This window comes from Marmota flaviventris, chromosome 6, assembly GCF_047511675.1.
Source record: "Marmota flaviventris isolate mMarFla1 chromosome 6, mMarFla1.hap1, whole genome shotgun sequence".
Taxonomy (NCBI): domain Eukaryota; kingdom Metazoa; phylum Chordata; class Mammalia; order Rodentia; family Sciuridae; genus Marmota; species Marmota flaviventris.
Window position 1 is genome coordinate 13647528 of NC_092503.1, and position 22018 is coordinate 13669545.

The following is a 22018-nucleotide window of genomic DNA, read 5'->3' on the forward strand; positions in this document are numbered from 1 at the left end:
TATCACCTAATGCTCAAGCCCCCCATAAGGGAAACACTACCGTTATTCCCATTTAATTACTAGGTGAGACTATTGAGAGATATAATTAACAAATCCATAGTCAAATAATTGATGAAGGGGTCAAGTGAGGCTGTGAGTCCAAGGTACTAATAGCTAAATTGCTTATTTTTAAAGTATAAGATTAAAAACATTAATCTAAAACGAAAATGAAGAACATAAAATGCCTGAAGATTGTAACAATTTGGTGTGCCAGAGTCTCTGGGAGCCTTCTATGAACATGAATTCTTGGGAAAATGACGATCAAGACACACTGCATGCTCTACAGATCTGTCTTTCTGAATCAGTAGCCTCCAGTGGAGGATTTTAAATATCATCACCTTCAGATATGGACTCACAGAAATGGGATTTTAGGTAAGAGACTCTTCAAAACTTCTTGGCCCATTCTCCTCATCGTATAAGCATTGAAACAAAAGCTAGAGCTTATGTGGTAGAATTAACATCTTATTTATTTTAATAATTAATTAACATCATTCACTGGTCAGAGGACAATTATTTACACTCATGTGTTGTGTAAACTGAGAAGACAAAGACTCAAATTCACAAAGTATATGCCCTTGGTGTTGTATATTAGATCTTCTTAAGGTCTACATAGGGTCTGACTGAAGATTCCAAATATTTCAGGATTGCAGGAAATACAATAGATGAAATTAAAGAGAGAGATTAGCTTTATTTTAGCAAAACAAAATTAAACTAGAAAATGAAAGGAGAAAACAGACTCAGATTCCCAACAGCAGCATTTAAAGGTTACAGTAACTCATGTATACAGTCTCCTTGTATACCCTTGTGACTCTCAACTATAGTCTCCTAACAAATAGAATATTCATGATATAAATATTATTAATAATGGAATTATAGCAAGTGTCAGTTTCAGGTAAAAAAAAATTAGAAACTTTTGAAGTGTAAATTAAGAGAAAATAATTTTTTAAGTATTAAAGTAATTGAGAAAATTAGCAAAGACAACAAAAATACATTGAGAAATAAATTTATATGTAAATTAAATTTTTCCAAAATATATTATTTTTCTGATATAGTAAAACTATGGTAATATCCAAACTCCAAAGGACAAATCACTAAAGACCATATTGGATCACTCCAGGCTTCTTAAGATGTATTTCAGTTTTATGAGTAAAAAGGATAATTTTTGTTGACACTAAAACTAGAGTTATATTTCTAGGAGAGCAATTTGAAAATTGCTCAAAAGGTGGGGAAATGACTAAAAATACCATTGAATACAGGGTTACATTGATATCTGGAAGGATTATATAAACTTAAAATATACATAAGAGCCATGGGAATGATATATGCATATCTATAATAAGCAATTAAAATTTGAATGAATATAAAATAAGATGAAGCTACAGAAGCCATAATAATGAGATAGGAAAACATTTGCCTTTGGTATATGGGTTTGCTTAATAATTGTCGAATGGACTTCTCCCAGAGCAAAAGCAAACTCCAAGAACACCATGAACTTTACTTCCTAACCTGTAAAGTGAGTCTCATACCCTTGCTCTGCATGCAGAATTTTTTAAACAGTTATAAATGAGAATGTTGACATAAGAATTTGAAGACTACTTAAGATAAGCAAGAAGCTTATTTATCTTCTTAAACTCCATTAAGTCCAAACTGCAAAAATAAGTTTAAAAATGCAGAGAAAGAAAGGTCAAAAATCATAATTGAAGTATAGCCTGTTCCATGGAATTCTTTTCATCTAACTGTAGTTAATGATTTTTTTCTGACCCACCTATACTGTGGAATTCAGAAAACATATTGTGGAAGATGTATCCACTGGTCATACAACTTCAACTCTTTCATATACATAAATCCATCTGACAGGCTGTTGACCTTAGGAGCTTTTCTAAAATCCTAATATAAAATAAACTGTAACTCCCCAAATAAAGTTATTGGCAAAGATGCTGCTTCTTTGAAAACTATGTGCCTTAATTCTCAATAACTTCAGGGAAAGAAAAAGGAGTCATAATGTTATTTCTTATAATTTCAAGCTAATGTTACTAACGAGACCAAACACTTAACTTTGGTCTTATTACCTATGTAACTTTGCTCCTCTGAAGGCAAAAGGAACAAATTCTAACATTAATAAGACATACCAGATAAATAAAGCTTTGTGTCTATACAAACGGTAACTCTCTGGCATGTAAAAAATCTCAGTGAATTCTAGCCATGCCTAGTAATAGTTGCATAACTAAAGTCATTTTCCCTTCTTGGTCTAATAACAGCTACTATAGTGCCTTTCAATTCTAAGACTCTAAAATTGATCATGGGTTTTCAGTGTCTATAGTGAATACTTCAGAGTCCATCCATTGGTATTCAAAGTTAGTGGAGGCCACCACCTAGTGGCCTAGAGTTGAATCATTCCAACATCTGAAAGTGGCTTATCAGAGACAATAGAACATTGACTAAAACATTCAAAACCCTTTGCAGTTATTAGACTCATAATCTCACCTTTGACGAAAGTGCCATGAAGCTTATAGTAGCCTAAAAGTGTATAGGGGGATGGTTCAAACAACAGGGAGACTTTGGTGAAAGGATATTTTTAAGAAGAATACCATTTAGGGCACATAAGTTTGATTAACTATAAGTTAAATTGTCAAAGAATACAAATTTTTTGTTTACCTCTTCTACTGGAAAATCTTATTTGATCTATTTTTATGAAAAGCCCAGAGCTCACTATCCTCCGTCTACATTGCTCCTTCTCTGGAGCAAGTGACCACCATGTGCACCTGGACTATTGTAATGCTGGTGTTCTGTGTCTGTCCTTGGTGCCTCTCCCACACTCCAGCTATAGTCCTTTCTCAAACAGTAAAGAGAGTGAACTCTTCAAAACGTGAGTCAAATCATATCACTCTTTTGTTCTATCACCTCCACTTCTCCCACGGCAAAAGCAAACTCCTAAATCTGGCCTCCTAGTCCCTATTTGATAGACCCCTGGTGGTCAGAGCTCATCTCGTCCACTCTACCTCTGGGTCACTCAGCTTCATCCCACTCTCCCCCCTTGCTGGTTCTTAAACACAGCATATGTGCTCCTGATTTACAGCCTTGCACTAGTTATGATGTGCTCCTTAAAACCCTTCCATAGCTCTTCATGTGGTGAATTTCAGGTTTCTTATTTATACGTAATCTTCTTATTATACATTATCCTCTAAAGGCAAAAGGAACAAACTCTAACATTAATAAGACATACCAGACAAATAAAGTTTTGTAATTTGTGTCTATACAAACAGTAAGTGTCCACTCTATCTGAAAGTACATCTGATCCTATCTCTTATGCAAAATTAGCATTCTTGATATTCTTTTTTATTTTGCCATTAATGGAAATTAGATTTATTAATGTGAACTCTTTTTAAAAAATTAATTAAATGGGGTTTAGTCAGATTTTTCATTGTTGTAACCAAAAGACCTGACAAGAACATAGAGGAGGAAAAGTTTGGCTCATGGTTTCAGTAGTTAAGTCCATGCTCCGTAGCTGACTCCTACAGTTACCACCCAGTTAATTCATATCAATGGATAAATACACTGATTAAGTCACACTTCACAACCTAATTATATTACTTCTGAAAGTTCTTGCGTTGTCTCACATATGAGCTTGGTGCATAGGTATTGTGGTCCATGTATCATTATGTTTAAAAGATAGGGGGGAACTTGTATTTGGAGTGGTTAGCAAAAATTTCATGAAAGAAATAAAATTTGGGATGCCCTTTTGTGTAGAAGTGGTAGACAAATAAATAAGGCATTGGAGGATTTGAAAGTAGTTTTGACCAATAGCCAGCAACATTCTGAATATAATTAGTAAACAGTATTGCCACAGTGGTGAGTAAATTCAGAAGGAACAGGGTGGCACATAACACTTTCTGTGTATGACTTGTATCAAATATAATATTTGTTTAAATAAAATTTTATAAAATAAAGATTTTAAATATATTTAATGTCTCTTAATCCTGTCCAAAACCCACGAAAAGAAGAAGGAGGAGGATAAGAAGGAAGACCAAACAAAGAAAGGCACATTTGTACCAGATTAAACTAAGATGACTTCCCCTAACTAGCTGCCGGCCGGGGCGGGGCGGGGGGTGGAAATGATATACTAAAAGGCTTTCCAAGAAGCTTGGATAAGTGAACAAAAACCAAGAGATATATATGATAATGGGAAAATATCCAGTTATCAAAATATTGGAGGGGCTAAGGATGTCTTGCAGTGGTAGAGGGCATTCCTAGCTTGTATGAGACCCTGGGTTCAATCCCTAGTACTTCAAAAACAAATTAGAATTCCCACACACAAAGATTAAAATAACCATGAATCAGTATGTTAAAAATATGCAATAAGTTGAAAATTTGGGGCAAAGACTGTGAATCTATGAAAATTATCATATAAAAATGTCTAATGAAAATTATTAACTGCATTGTACTCTATTCAAAAAAAGTTTTTTGTATTGTACTTTAAATGTGAAATACCAAAGTATTTGAGATGCATCTAAAATCACATTCAGAGAAAATTTATAAATTTAGGGATTATATCATTGAGAACATAAAATATCAATGTCTTAAACATCCATATAAAGGAGTTAACAAAAGACCAATAAATTGAACATAAATATAAATAGAGAACAGTAGACAATTATGACAAAGCAGAATCTAGGAAAAAAGCAAAATTAAAAGATACGAAGAGAAAAATTTCAAAACAAAGTGTGATTTCCATGAAAAAAAAATTAATAATCTACTGTAGGAATGACCAGATGGAAGGAGAGAGAAAGAGAAAGAGACAGACCAATATTAGAATGAAACTTTAGTGACTTTGGAACAGATGACACAAGCAACAGAAACATTCAAGAAAGATAGGATTCCAAGTAACTTGTGAACTGACTCTTCCATGTAAAATGACTATGAACACTGAATGTAAGAAAAAAGAGCTATACCTAATAGCACTGAAGAATGACCAAATGTTTGCCTCTGTTACAGAGGAATGGATATGTGGGAGAAGAAAATCAATAAGCTCTGGGCAAGTTTTTGATTTCCCAAAGCCTCTAACCTGAGAACAGACTCAGGCTGAATTATGTGAGGCAGGTAGAACCAAAACTGAAAACTTGCATTATTTCGATCTTGAGAAATAGAGGACAGAGATCATATCAATCAGAGCTAACAGAATATTAATGGGAAATAAATTCTGGGAAAAAAAGCCAGAGAAAAAGATCCCCAAATGTTAGTTGATAAATATTTCCCATATCTATTGCTGACTCCTAAATCACACATACACAGGGCATATCACAAACAGTTCAGCTAGAGAAAAGCAAGAAAATTAGATTAAACTGAGTGTGTTAGTCAGCTTTGCACCACCATAAGCAAAATACCTCCCAAGAACAACTTAGAGGAGAAAAGATTTATTTTGATCTCATGGTTTCAGAGGTTCAGCCCTCAGGGACTTCATCACTCTGGGCCCAAGATGAGACAAAACATCATGGTGGGGGGCATAATAGAGGAGAGCTGTTCATCTCATGGCAGGCAGGAGAGAGAGAGAGAGAGAGAGAGAGAATGAGGAGCTATCGATAAGATATATAATCCCCCATGGCACCTCTATGATTTATAAAATAATATAAAATATTTGACACATATATAATTATGGTCCCAGAAACAGGGAAAAAGAGAACAAAGCTGAAAAATATTCAAAAAAATAAGGCTGAAATTTTTCAAAAAACTGTGACAGAAACAATCTACAGATCCAGAGTTTTGGTCATATCAGGCAGAAAAAATATGAATAACCAAGCATGTACACATCTTACTCAAATATCTTAATATCAAACATTTTAAAAATCTTTGAAGATAATAACATATTACATTAGTGAGATAGTTATTTGAATAACTCCTCATCTCTAATAAGAAACAATATTTTAAAGTGGTTAAAAAGTGCTCTGTGTAGAATTCTGTATTCCACAATAATATCCCTTAGGAGTAACAGTGAAGTGGACATTCTTCAGGGGAACAAGAACTCAAGTCCATCAACACACCCACACTAATTGGTGTGCCAGAGACAACTAGGGCTGGGGAAAATGACAAGAGGTAAAAACATGGCTCTTCAAAGAAATTAGCAATGTCAGGAACAGAATCAGGGTATTCAAAAAACTCGTTCCCCTTAATCTTTAATATATGTATAAATACATATACACATGGATGTATACATATATAGCTATTTTTAGAAAAAATAAAATAAAAATATTGTCATATGGGGTTTATAATTATATATATTTTACATATGTATTATTATAAAGAACTTGGTATAGAATATCAATAGATCTATTAGCTTTATTTTTTATTTAGAACATCTTAAGCATTCTAAAATATCATTATAAACTATATTAAGCAATAAAGTCTAATATATAAAAATATTTTATATGATAATACATAATTAGCAAATATAATTATAATGTTGCAATAACATCATTAAACATAAAACACCTAGGAATTCTTTTTTACAATGGATGGGTAAGATCTCTGCATCAAAACCTTCAAAATATTGCTGAAATTAAACAAGACCTCAATAAATGGAGAGATATATTATTTTTGTGGATTGTCAAACTCAATACTGTTAAGAAGCCAAACTTGCTTAAATTTATTTACAGATTCAATGAAATCAATTAACAGGATTTTTGTGGCATTTTGCTAATTATTTCAATTGTGTGTTAGCTTTTTATCACTAAGGTAAGTACTGAGCCAAGTCAACTTGGCTCAACTTTTAATTACTATAGTAAGTACCTGAGCCAAGTCAACAAGAGGAAAGTTTTGTTTTGTTCACAGTTTTGGACCTTCCAGTGTATGAGCAGGAAGACCCATTGCTTTTAGATCTCTGGTGGGAGTGGAGGGCAGCACAGCATGGCAGGCGTTCTTGGCATTGCAAAGCTGCTCACTTCATGGCCAGGAAGTGAGAGCAGAGACAAAGAAGATACCATGGTCCCCAAATTTCCCTCAAGGTTATCCACTAACGACCTGAAGACCTCTTACTAGGTCCCACCTCTTAAAGGTTCCACCACCTCCCAACAGAACCACAGACTGGAAACTAAGCTTTTACAGCATGAACCTTTGGAGGACATTTAAGATCCAAACTATAGCACATCGTGTAAGGATATTTGAAAGAGCAAGAGAAACAAAATTGGAGACATCTCATTACTTGATTTCTAAATATACTATAAAGCTAAAGTAATCAGAACAATATGTTCCTAGAATAAAAACAGACACATAGACTAGTGAACAGAATAGATATCCCAGAATAGACCCATGAATTTATGGTCAACTGATGTTTAACAATGATGTCAAGAGCACACAATGGAGAAAGGACAATCTCTTCAAGAAAGGTAACAGGAAAACCAGATACCTTTTCATGCAGCATGAAAAAGGAGGACTTAACTCAAACCACATACAAAAAGGAACTCAAAATGGATTAAACATTTAAATTTAAAGCCCAAAACCATGAAACTTCTAGAAGAGAACACAGGAAAAAGTCTTGACATTGGTCTATGCAATAATATATATATATACACACATATTAACGTAACATCACAAGCACAGGCAACAGAAGCAAAAATAGACAAATGGGATTACATCAAACTCTGAAGCTTCTGCACAACAAAGGAGTGATGAGGGGGATCCAACATGGCGGCGAGTGGGGAGGCAGCGCTTTCAGTACCTCCGCAACAACGGGGTCAGAGAGACGCATGGATACGCTTAGATTCGACCTGCTGAGAAACTCCTAGCAAAATTCCACGAAAGACAGACCGGCCGGGAATTGGTAGGATTTTGGAGGTGACAGTTTGCGCTAGACAAGTGAATCTCCGCCACGCAGCACAGAGGTCCAGACCCGCCAGCTGCTGCCCGCGCTACTCGGCGACTGTCGGCTGCCTGCACGCGGCCCCCGTGTCAGGGTGGATAGCCTCTGAGGCACAGCGCAGCAGGAGCGGTGCAGGGACTCTAGGAAGAGGTCTCTCGCCAAGCCTTCATGAAATAGCGAACTGGGAGCTGAAACCAACCAGAGACAGACCAGTCCCACCCCTCCCTTTGGACACTCCGGCAAGGAGCCTGGGGCCCGCCATAGCAGAGAGGTGACATCACCAGAGTTCCGCCGACAGAATTCCTTCCCAGTGGAATCCACTAGCAGGTGTGTGACTCCCACCCCCCCCCCCCCCCCAGATACAAGCAGCCAGGAAACCTCGGGAATCTCTCCAGGGGCGTGTCTGTAGGGAAGCAGAGGGGATTCCAGATCCCCACCTCCCATTAACACCAGCAGCGACACCCAAGATCTTAGCCGCCAGTTTCTGGGGGCGTGCCCACCAAAGGGGTCCGGAAAAATTAAACTGTTGGTTCCCAGATCACCCCACCACAGCACTGGAGCTTAGATGAATGACAGAGAGGGTGTTCATTGCTCGGGATATAGGACACGCGGTGGGGCTGCAAGTGTAATCAGATCCTTGGGGAACCGCCTCTGGTGAACAGGACCTGGCTGGCTGGCTGGGAGGAGGAACAGGGGGAGGGGCCGGATAAGTGAAAGGGCTCTGGACTAACAGGATTGAGAGACTCCCAGGAGCCACCGTTCAGGGATTTCTGTCAGCACATAGAGGGCAGAAGCTCGGCTCAGAGGGCACAGCTCCGCCTATTGGAAGAGAAGAAAATGGGATTCAGCCATAGAACAGGGGATGCCAGCCTGGCAGAGATCTGATGTCATCAGAGAGCGGCCGAGGAGAGAACTTCATCGGTGCCAGCGGCGACGGAAACAGTTGGTCCCCTGGTAGGGAGGGTGAGTCACAGATACCCGAGTCTCTCTCGCTTTGTTGTCGAGTCAGAGGGGAGGAGCGGGGCCGCCGCCCGCGCCCGCAAGGTAGGCAGACCTGCGACCAACCTGCAGATCAGGCCCAGCGGTCTGCAGGCGTGGTAGGAGGGGCAGGGCAGAGCCGCCGCCCACGCCGGCAAGGTAAGCAGACCTGCGACAGACCGGCGGATCAGGCCCAGCGGCCTGCCAGCGTGGTACACACTTCACCCCAACTGGAGTAGGGGCAGAGCAGAGCCTTCGCCCGCGCCCAGATCAGGCCCAGAGGCCCGCCTGTGTGGTGGTCAAGTGACCCCAATTGGAGTGGGGGGCGGAGCGGAACTGACACCCGTGCCCGCAAGGTGGGCAGACCCGACCAACCTGCAGATCAGGCCTAGTGGTCCCCGGGTGTGGTAAGAGGGGCAGGGCAGAGCCTTCGCCCCCACCTGCAAGGTAGGCAGACCTGCGACAGAACGGCGGATCAGGCCCAGGGGTCCGCGGGCGTGGTAGACACCTCACATCAATTGGAGGAGGGGCAGAGCAGAGCCCCCCCCGCACCTGCAAGGGAGACTTTTCAACTATACAAGAGCAATATAAATATATAGGGGGGGAAAAAATTTTAAAAACACAACAGTTTCACCAAGAAAAAAGAAACGCAAGCAGTATGAAAAGACAAGGAAAGAAAGGACTACAAGCAATGCAGTTCAACTCAACTTTAGAAGAGGTAACAGCTGCAGCAGATGGAATGTCAGATAAAGAATTCAGGATATATATGCTTCAGATGATCTGGAGTATCAAGGAAGACATTAGACAGCAAAATCAGACAATGAAAGATCACTTCGACAAGGAATTACACAAACAAATCCAGGAAGCAAAGGATCAACTATACAGGGAGATAGAGGTTATAAAAAACAAACAAAAAGAAATCCTAGAAATGCAGGAAGCAATAAACCAACTTAAAAACTCAATTGAGAATACTACCAGCAGAGTAGAACACTTAGAAGATAGAACATCAGACACTGAAGACAAAGTATTTCAACTTGAAAAGAACATAGACAGCTCAGCAAGACTGTTAAGAAACCATGAACAGAACATCCAAGAAATATGGGATAACATTAAGAGACCAAACTTAAGAGTCATTGGGATACAGGAAGGTATAGAACTCCATACCAAAGGAATGAACAATTTATTCAATGAAATAATATGAGAAAACTTCCCAGACTTGAAGAATGAGACAGAATCCCAAATTCTAGAAGCCTACAGGACGCCGAATGTGCAAAATTATAAGAGATCCACACCTAGACACATTATAATGAAGATGCCCAACATACAGAATAAGGAGAGAATTTTAAAAGCTACAAGAGAAAGGAAGCAGATTACATTTAGGGGTAAGCCAATCAGGATAACAGCTGATCTTTCAACACAGACTCTGAAAGCTAGAAGATCCTGGAATAACATATTTCAAACACTGAAAGAAAATGGGTTCCAACCAAGAATTGTGTATCCAGCGAAATTAAGCTTCAGGATGGAAGATGAAATTAAAACCTTCCACGACAAACAAAAGTTAAAAGAATATACAGCTAGAAAACCATCTCTTCAAAACATCCTCGGCAAAACATTACAGGAAGAGGAAATGGAAAATAACAATGAAAACCAACAGTGGGAGGTAGGACAGTAAAGGGGGGGTGAATAATCAAAGAGGAAAACAAACCATGTTTAGTAACATAAATAAACAAATATGGCTGGAACAACAACCCATATCTCAATAATAACCCTAAATGTTAATGGCTTAAACTCACCAATTAAGAGACACAGGCTAGTAGAATGGATCACAAAACAAGACCCAACAATATGCTGCCTACAGGAGACGCATTTGATAGGAAAAGACATACATAGGATGAAGGTGAAAGGTTGGGAAAAATCATATCACTCATATGGACTTCGGAAACAAGCAGGAGTGTCCATACTCATATCAAATAAAATAGATTTCAAGCCAAAGTTAATCAAAAGGGATAAAGAGGGACACTACATACTGCTTAAGGGAACCATACACCAACAAGACATAACAATCATAAATATATATGCCCCAAACAATGGTGCAGCTATGTTCATCAAACAAACTCTTCTCAAGTTCAAGAGTCTAATAGACCATCATACAATAATCATGGGAGACTTCAACTCACCTCTCTCACCACTGGACAGATTTTCCAAACAAAAGTTGAATAAGGAAACTATAGAACTCAATACCACAATTAATAACCTAGACTTAATTGACATATATAGAATATACTACCCAACATTAAGCAGTTACACTTTTTTTCTCAGCAGCACATGGATCCTTCTCAAAAATAGATCATATATTATGTCACAGGGCAACTCTTAGACAATATAAAGGAGTAGAGATAATACCATGCATCCTTTCTGATCATAATGGAATGAAACTGAAAATCAACGATAAAAGAAGGAAGGAAAAAGCATTCATCACTTGGAGAATGAACAATAGGTTACTGAATGATCAATGGGTTATAGAAGACATCAAGGAGGAAATTAAAAAATTCTTAGAGATTAATGAAAACACAGACACAAAATATCGGAATCTATGGGACACATTGAAAGCAGTTCTAAGAGGAAAATTCATTGCTTGGAGTTCATTCCTTAAAAAAAGATAAAACCAACAAATAAATGATCTCATACTTCATCTCAAAATCCTAGAAAAAGAAGAGCAAAACAACAGCAAAAGAAGAAGAAGGCAAGAAATAATTAAAATCAGAGCTGAAATTAATGAAATCGAAACAAAAGAAACAATTGAAAAAATTGACAAAACTAAAAGTTGGTTCTTTGAAAAAATAAACAAAATCGACAGACCCTTAGCCATGCTAGCGAAGAGAAGAAGAGAGAGAACTCAAATTACTAGCATATGGGATGAAAAAGGCAATATCACAACAGACACTTCAGAAATACAGAAGATAATCAAAAATTATTTTGAATCCTTATACTCCAATAAATTAGAAGATAGTGAAGGCATAGATAAATTTCTTAAATCATATGATCTGCCCAGATTGAGTCAGGAGGATATAGAAAACCTAAACAGACCAATATCAATCGAGGAAATAGAAGAAACCATCAAAAGACTACCAACTAAGAAAAGCCCAGGACCGGATGGGTATACAGCAGAATTTTACAAAACCTTTAAAGAGGAACTAATACCAATACTTTTCAAGCTACTTCGGGAAATAGAAAAAGAGGGAGAACTTCCAAATTCATTCTATGAGGCCAACATCACCCTGATACCTAAACCAGACAAAGACACTTCAAAGAAAGAAAACTACAGACCAATATCTCTAATGAACCTAGATGCAAAAATCCTCAATAAAATTCTGGCGAATCGGATACAAAAACATATCAAAAAAATTGTGCACCATGATCAAGTAGGATTCATCCCTGGGATGTAAGGCTGGTTCAATATACTGAAATCAATAAATGTTATTCACCACATCAATAGACTTAAAAATAAGAACCATATGATCATTTTGATAGATGCGGAAAAAGCATTCGACAAAGTACAGCATCCCTTTATGTACAAAACTCTAGAAAAACTAGGGATAACAGGAACATACCTCAATATTGTAAAAGCAATCTATGCTAAGCCTCAGGCTAGCATCATTCTGAATGGAGAAAAATTGAAGGCATTCCCTCTAAAATCTGGAACAAGACAGGGATGCCCTCTTTCACCACTTCTGTTCAACATAGTTCTCGAAACGCTGGCCAGAGCAATTAGACAGACGAAAGAAATTAAAGGCATCAAAATAGGAAAAGAAGAACTTAAATTATCACTATTTGCTGATGACATGATTGTATACCTAGCAGACCCAAAAGGGTCTACAAAGAAACTATTAGAGCTAATAAATGAATTCAGCAAAGTGGCAGGATATAAAATCAACACGCATAAATCAAAGGCATTCCTGTATATCAGCGACAAATCCTCTGAAATGGAAATGAGGACAACCACTCCATTCACAATATCTTCAAAAAAAATAAAATACTTGGGAATCAACATAACAAAAGAGGTGAAAGACTTATACAATGAAAACTACAGAACCCTAAAGAGAGAAATAGAAGAAGATCTTAGAAGATGGAAAAATATACCCTGTTCATGGATAGGCAGAACTAACATCATCAAAATGGCGATATTACCAAAAGTTCTCTATAGGTTTAATGCAATGCCAATCAAAATCCCAAGGGCATTTCTTGTAGAAATAGAGAAAGCAATCATGAAATTCATATGGAAAAATAAAAGACCCAGAATAGCAAAAACAATGCTAAGCAGGAAGTGTGAATCAGGCGGTATAGCGATACCAGACTTCAAACTATACTACAGAGCAATAGTAACAAAAACAGCATGGTACTGGTACCAAAACAGGCGGGTGGACCAATGGTACAGAATAGAGGACACAGAAACCAACCCACAAAACTACAACTATCTTATATTTGATAAAGGGGCTAAAAGCATGCAATGGAGGAAGGATAGCATCTTCAACAAATGGTGCTGGGAAAATTGGAAATCCATATGCAACAAAATGAAACTGAATCCCTTTCTCTCGCCATGCACAAAAGTGAATACAAAATGGATCAAGGAGCTTGATATCAAATCAGAGACACGCCGTCTGATAGAAGAAAAAGTTGGCTACGATCTACATACTGTGGGGTCGGGCTCCAAATTCCTCAATAGAACACACAAAGCACAAAAGTTAATAAGTAGAATCAACAAATGGGACTTACTCAAACTAAAAAGTTTTTTCTCAGCTAAAGAAACAATAAGAGAGGTAAATAGAGAGCCTACATCCTGGGAACAAATCTTTATTCCTCACACTTCAGATAGAGCCCTAATATCCAGAGTATACAAAGAACTCAAAAAATTAGACAATAAGAGAACAAACAACCCAATCAACAAATGGGCCAAGGACCTGAACAGACACTTCTCAGAGGAGGACATACAATCAATCAACAAGTACATGAAAAAATGCTCACCATCTCTAGCAGTCAGAGAAATGCAAATCAAAACCACCCTAAGATACCATCTCACTCCAGTAAGATTGGCAGCCATTAGGAAGTCAAACAACAACAAGTGCTGGCGAGGATGTGGGGAAAAGGGTACACTTGTACATTGCTGGTGGGACTGCAAATTGGTGCAGCCAATTTGGAAAGCAGTATGGAGATTTCTTGGAAAGCTGGGAATGGAGCCACCATTTGACCCAGCTATTCCCCTTCTAGGTCTATTCCCTAAAGACCTAAAAAGAGCATGCTACAGGGACACTGCTACATCGATGTTCATAGCAGCTCAATTCACAATAGCAAGACTGTGGAACCAACCCAGATGCCCTTCAATAAACGAATGGATAAAAAAAAATGTGGGATTTATACACAATGGAGTATTACTCTGCATTAAAAAATGACAAAATCATAGAATTTGCAGGGAAATGGATGGCACTAGAGCAGATTATGCTAAGTGAAGCTAGCCAATCCCTAAAAAACAAATGTCAAATGTCTTCTTTGATATAAGGAGAGTAACTAAGAACAGAGTAGGGACGAAGAGCATGAGAAGAAGATTAACATTAAACAGAGATGAGAGGTGGGAGGGAAAAGGAGAGAAAAGGGAAATTGCATGGAAATGGAAGGAGACCCTCAGGGTTATACAAAAGAACATACAAGATGAAATGAGGGGAAAGGGAAAAATAATACAAGGGGGAGAAATGAAGGTCAGTAGAGGGGGTAGAGAGAGAAGAGGGGAGGGGAGGGGAGGGGAGGGGGGATAGTAGAGGATAGGAAAGGTAGCAGAACACGACAGTCACTAGTATGGCAATATGTAAATCAATGGATGTGTAATTGATGTGATTCTGCAATCTGTATATGGGGTAAAAATGGGAGTTCATAACCCACTTGAAGCAAAGTGTGAAAGATGATATATCAAGAACTATGTAATGTTTTGAACAACCAACAATAAAAAAAAAAACAAAGGAGTGATGATACAACCTATGAAATGGAACAAATATATTTGCAAAATAAAGATCCCATAAGGGATTACTGTAAAGTATATAAATATTTCATACAACTCAATGGCATGAAAACAAATAGTGATTTAAAAATGGGCAAAGGACCTGAATAGACATTTATCCAAGGAAGAAAATGGTCAATAGGTATAAGAAAATCTGTTGGTGACAAATGTATGTGATGACAATGCAGAGAAGAGGGAACTTTTATACACTGTTGTTAGAAGTAATTAGCAAATATAGTTATAGGGACTGGGGTTATGGCTCAGGGGTAGAGCTCTCACCCAACATGTGTGAGGAACTGGGTTCGATCCTCAGCAACATATAAAATAAAATAAAAAGGTATTGTGTCCACCTACATAAAAATAAGTGTGTATATATATATATATATATATATATATATATATATATATATATATATATATATATATAATTATGACATTGTAATAGCATCGTTAAACATAAAACACCTAAGAATATTTTTTTATAAAGGATAGGTAAGATCTCTGCACCAAAACCTTCAAAATATTGCTGAAATTAAACAAGGCCTAAATAAATGGAGAGATATATTATTTAATAGATTGTAAAACTCAATGGATGAGAATAGGAAAGACAGTAGAATGAATTAGTCATGACTCTCCTATGTTCATATATGAATACACACACGACCAGTGGAACTCTACATCATGTACACCCACAAGAATGGGATCATAATTAGAGTAAGTTATACTCCATGTATTATTTTATGTCAAAAAATACACTTTACTGTCATGTATATCTAAAAAGAACAAATTAAAAAAAGAAATGTGAATTTGTTTAACCATTACTAAAACAGCATGGAGTTTCTTCAAAACTAAATGTAGAATCACCACATGATTCAGGCAATCCCTCTGGGTACATACCTCAAGGAAATGAAATTAGTATCTCTAAGAGATATCTGTACTCACATGTTCACTGGAGCATTATCACAACAGCCAAAATACAGATTCAACCTACATGTCCATCATTGGATAAACAGATAAAGAAAATTTGATATATATAAACACATTTTTTTCTACATGATGTTGGATTGATAAATCCCATATATGACAATGGTCCCATAAAATTATATTGTAGTCATTTGGGGTTGATAAGTGCTTTCTGGATGTTTGCACAATGAAAAAATTTACCCAACAATGTATTTCTCATAATGTATCCCTGTTGTTAAACAAACATATGTATATGTATGTATGTAAAAGAACATTATATAATAACTGAATATTATTATTTAATCTTAAAAATAAAGGAGGAATTCCTGTTATTTGCAACAACATAGATGAATCTGGAAGACATTATGGCAAATGAAATAAGCCAGGTTCTGTGCTCACTGCACAGTTCTTTAAATGTTTCTTCTGTACATATAATATAGTGTTGGGAAAACATGAGAGAATGTCACAAACAAGTTTTACAGAATGTATTTGGAAGTTTGACTTAAAAGGGCATAAACAGCTGCCATAAACAGAAGACTCAGTGGACACTCTGAGTGGTCACTATTATTAATGCAGTCCAAGATGCTGTGATTGTATTGATGATTTTCTTCAAACATTTAAACAATGAGCAATGCAAATCTTACTAAAACTTGTCCAGACAATAGAAAACTCAGGACTGCTTCCCAACTTGTTTCTTGAGGCTTGTGTAACATTGATAACAAAATTTAGCAAGGAGATAATGAGAAAAGACAATTCTCATTAATTTCAATGCACAATCCTGAAACCACAGATGCATTGACCAGTAGTAGAGCATGTAGGCTCCCTCACACCTACTGAATCACAATCTCAGCTCACAGTGAGAGACAAGTTATAATAATTCTTTCTAGGTAATTTAGACATAGCCATTTTAAGGACCAGCATTTATAAACCCTCATTTTTCAAATTTTCTAAGTAATTGTGATGAAGAAATAATTAACAGGCTGTTAATATTCATCATTGTTAAAATGTCATGCTAATGATGCATAATTGTTGAAGACCATTCACAACTCTAATTGAGGTGAGTTTGAAATGTGCACCATTTTTTTTTTTACTATCTGGAAGGAGACAGAGGACTTCCTTGAGGCATGTGCTCATCCAGGAGCCTGCTCCCTTCAGCTTCTCTGTGAACACACTGCTCCCACCTACTGGGAAGATCCCTTTATGCTATTTTTCTACAGGCTGAGAAATAACATTTTCAGCTCTTAGACAAGGATTCCTCCCTTCAATAACACTTAACTCCCTCCAAATTGGTTCCCAGCCATTCATGTTATTCAGTTACCTCACAGAAGGTTAAGACAGCTAGCAAGCAAAATTAAAGTCAATGCTTCACTTTAAAATTACTAAGTAAATTGTTAAATATATAGAAAAAAAATCATAGTTTTGAAAATTAACATTGTTACTGCACTAACTAGGTATTTTGAGAGAAAAGTTTTTGTTTCAACTTCAAAATGCTAAAAACCTAAAGGACTCGAGAACATACCTTTTTACTATAAACAAAGTTAGGAAGAATAAAACATGGCCTATCGGTCATTTTTCATGAGCAGTGTGAAGAAGGATTTCAGAGAGAGAAAGAAAAAGATTATGTAGCAAAGGACCACTGAGAGTTTCAGAGAAGGGGCTCATTGCTCCATTCCTGCTTGTGATGAGCTACAGACTGGTGTATGGAATCCCAGGGAACTCAGGATCCATTCCCAGCTTCTTGGAGAAGATAATACTTAGAGAAGCTAGTAGCCCCTCTGGGAAGCCTGGGTTCTCTGGAGGGCAGAACTGGAAGCCAGGCTCCTGATGTTAAAAATTGTTCAGTGCCACTGAGACAGATAGAAGAGCACCTGAAAGAGGGCCAGGAGACCAGAGGGATTTGCAGAAAGGAAGAACCACACTGTCAGCAAATATTGCACAGATCATGTGAGCCAGATTTTGCAGTGAGAGCTTCAGCAGTGAAGGCAGAAAGAGAAAGAGCAATGCCCCAAAGCATTTGAGAAATACCTGTCAGTAGATGTCAGCAGAGGCCAGAAATTGGTCAAGAATCAAAGGCTCTTTTCCTCTAGTGTGTTAGAAAATATAGAATATGAACTCTATAACCCTCACACCCCTTTTCCAACCTTAGAGAAAAATCCTAGGGAGGTGGAATGTGAGGAGGCTTGAAGCCAATAAGTTGCAAGTGATTGGGGTTAAATCAGATCAAACTTTTGCACTGATATTAAAAATCTTACTAAAATCATTACCGTAAGTATATGTATGAAGACACAAATGGTGTGACTCTACTTTATGTACAACCAGAGACATGAAAAATTGTGTTCTATTGTGTAATAGGAGTTGAATCACATTCTGCTGTCATATATAACAAATAAGAATAAATTTAAAAAAATGCTACCTTCAACCTGCCTTTCAACTATGTCCCAGTAATTGCCAAAGATGATCATCCTAATTAGGCATCCACTTCTTCACAAACGTGCCTGAGAATTCTACTCCCGCAGATTTACTGCTAACATTTCTCCTGAGCTCTCTGAACTTCCAAACCATGTCATATGTATGACTCCTAACACATTATCTAATATGCCCAGCCAATGTTTCTGAGTGTGAGCTGAATGAGATTTAGTGAAAAATGAATATCAGAATGCATTAGAATTACCTCCCTATTTGAATCTTACCTTTCTATGAACAGGTAATGTTCCATTTCCTTTTAAGAAGGAGTTAGAAACCATTTTACCATATATTTTAAAACTCCTGTAAATATTTGTTGCCATTTTCTCCATTAAAAAGATAATATATGACAAAATGGTAATGAACATGCATACAAAATTGCATACATGATCACCTCCAAGAATTTAAACCTCTGAAAGATACATTGCATTTTTTTGTGAAGATTTAAATAGGTGAATAAATGCCAGCTCCTACATCAACTATACCTTTCCTCAATTTGTGCACAATGCTAGCTATAAAAGAAACAATCCCTTGCTCCCCAAGAAAAAGCATGAAAAGGTAGCAGGTCCAGCCAAAGCTATGTCTTGTGTGGGACTCTTAAGTACTAAGAGAATAACTGAGTTCGATGACATTGTATTCTATTTCATGAGAGCAGACATAGCAAACTTTCATGAGCCATATTTCCTGTTGTTTTTAGGAGGAAGGTTTATAGAGAAGGGAAGTGCAGTAAAGAAAGAAAAGGCGGAAGGTGTGAGGGGGGTTGTCACTCTCAGGCCAATTTTGTTGCCAACTCCTGTACTCATGACTTTGCTATTTGAACAATGCTCAGTAAGTTTTAGTGGGTGATATCCACAAAAATGCAAACCATCATTATTGGTAGTACTATGGCATCATTATCCTGTTGGCTTTTTTTTCCATTCATTAAAGTAAACGGGGAAAGTCATATTTGGAAAACAACTTCTTATGTGCCTTAAAAGTATTAAGGCTGGGGAAATTTTGTGGTTCTGTGTACAAGTTATGCTTTTCTAAGTTATTTTTTTTTCTGTGTTTTATGAATTCAGAGTGCCAAGCAGACAAGTATCTTTGGAAGCCATGAACAATGTGTTATAATGCATTGTACAAGATTTTAAAATAGTATTTTCAAGGAGCCAATTACCAAAATCAATATCAATTTAGAAATAAAAATCAAGAAATGAAAATAAAAAGATTGACATTTGTAGCTCAGAAAATGCTTGAATGTTATATACTTACACTCATATTTTCATTGTATACTTAATACTTTTAACCACAGAAATAATACTGTAATCTTTTACCTATTTTCCCCCAAGTGATCAAATATTTTATGTTTTCCAATTTCCATTGAATTTTCATACTTACAAGTGCAACACTCTGCTCAGTTTTCTTTTTCCCACCTATTTTCCATTATATTCACATGCCAAGAAAAAAGAAATATTAGGACCTATCTTTCATATAATAACTTTGTATTTCCTCTTAAGCACAGATCTATTTATTAAAAAAATTACATTTTAGGATGAAGGGATGGACTCCAACTAAGCATTCTCTTATTAATTTCAGCTTTAATGATTATTATTCATGTTTTATTCAGTAGATGATGGATTATTTTCCTTATATGAATCTCAAATTATGAATGGCTTGAAAAAATAGATCTGGATTTCATATATTAAGTTTTGCAATATGAGTTAATTTACTTTTGAATAATTTGTACAATTACTCATTTTTGTAATGGGGGTTTAGTTTAGACACATTCTAGCTATTTTCAGCATGTGGTTTGCATGATTGCTTTCTCTGTAAATAAGGACAGCAATTAATATTGTCACAAATATATAATTAGATCCCACAATTCAAAGGCTTATTGTCTCTTGGTATATAACTAGAATAAGCTATTACTAAAGCTGTTCTGTATAGTATGCATGCATAATTCATTTTCTTCTCCCCCAATTTATCATTTAATTTTATCAAGATGTTCATCATTAAATTTCTCTTTAGGCTTGAAGCAAACAGAAATGGTTATTGACAGAAAAGAGTTAATTCCCTTGATGCAAATTGCTGTGATGATGGTCAACTAGACCTGATTGCTGGGGACAGTCAGAAAGTGTCATTCACTTTTACCTGATGGCTCTCAAAACCTTACCTTAAATCACAGTAGTAGTCTGAAATAGTTTTTGAGAGGACTAAAAACTTGTTCTGAACATTTGAACCTGGCTATAGATCTCTTCATAAACTCCATTTCTTTTTCCTTTAAAGCTTTTTTTTTTTTTTCCCTGGATGTAACTGAACTTGTCTTCTTTATTTTTAAATTTCTCTGAACCCAAGAGACAGGTCAATTTCACATCCTAGCCCTTCTTCCCTGAACCTGTAGCGACAGGTAACTGACTTTGGCCCGTTCCTGCTCAAAGGTCAGCTTTGGGGAACACTAAAAAAACCTTAGTGTGGGCTGATCTAAATGAAAAACCACCTTGGTATTGGTCCTCTTATCTCTGGGATAGTATTGGAATGCTATATGAACTTATCCCCATATATTAACATATATATATATATATATGGAATAATATATTTCACATAGGAATCATATTATATAATTATATTTATTTTATCATGTAATATATAATATTTATTATATCTAAAATTATTGTAATTGTACATAAAATATTATTTTATTTGCAAAAAATTCTTTATATTTGTCATGCTCTAAATTCATTCAAGTATAGATTTGTTATTTATATTCACTTTGGAAATTAAAAGATACAACATTGACAACTTAAGTTACAAAAACCCCTGTAGAACATCTTGGTTTCATTCAATAAAATACATAACACAAACTTTACACAAGTAATACACATTTTTTCCCAATAAAATCCATTCTGTCATATTCCAAACAGCAATTACTTACACCTTATATTTCTTTTCTTTTTTTAGCCTCATTTTTAAATTCTCCTTATTTTCTAATTATATTTTATAACCCCAACCAAAATCTATACTTCTCCAGGTTCTTTGATGTCTCTGTAACTCTCTCCACAGATGTTTTATACAAATAACATTTCTGCAGTAAATCTATGAAAACTTGGATATAATCAGTTTACAGTAAACAAAATGTCTCAGCAATTTCCATCATTGTCATAAATTATGCACTACATTTCTCTGAGTCTGAATTTAAATTTAAAATGTTTAAAGAAAATACCTTACCCCAAAAGTTTTCTGGCCATGGACTTCCTAAACTTGTGTTATTAGCCATAATATCCACAAGAAAGAGAAGATAGAAAGAAAAGCCAGTATGTCCCAAAGAAGCTGTTTCAGTCTATGTCTTTGTGGTTCAGCAAGAGAAAAATTATTTTCACACAACCCCTCAAATACTAGTGTTTGCATAAAAGGAAATAAAGTGTATCATGTTTCCTGCTTTTATACTCAAATTAGCAACTGTTTTTCTTATCTTGGAATTCCACACGGTGCCCTAGACACAAAACAATTTCCTCCTCGTCATTTCCTCAGCTGAGTTACTGAGTACCCTCCTCTCAGCCACCTCTGAAGCTGCTTTGGGACCATTGGCTCTTTATCTTGGTATTTCCCCACCCTGCTAACATATTGAAGAACATTCCAAAGCTCAGCTACAGTGCTCTTCATTAAAGTTATATAGGATTGAGAAATAGACTATTTTCCAATGT

General features: G+C 36.5%; 1 protein-coding gene across 1 annotated transcript in view; it reads right to left on the reverse strand.

Moving 5' to 3' along the window:
- Myct1 (MYC target 1) overlaps window positions 1–21722 on the reverse strand; it is a 30532-nt gene extending 8810 nt beyond the window's left edge. Inside the window, 2 exon segments of the mRNA XM_027939575.2 lie at window positions 21543–21608; window positions 21611–21722. Coding sequence (XP_027795376.2) covers window positions 21543–21608; window positions 21611–21722 — 178 coding nt within the window.
- Between the last annotated feature and the right edge of the window lie 296 nt (window positions 21723–22018).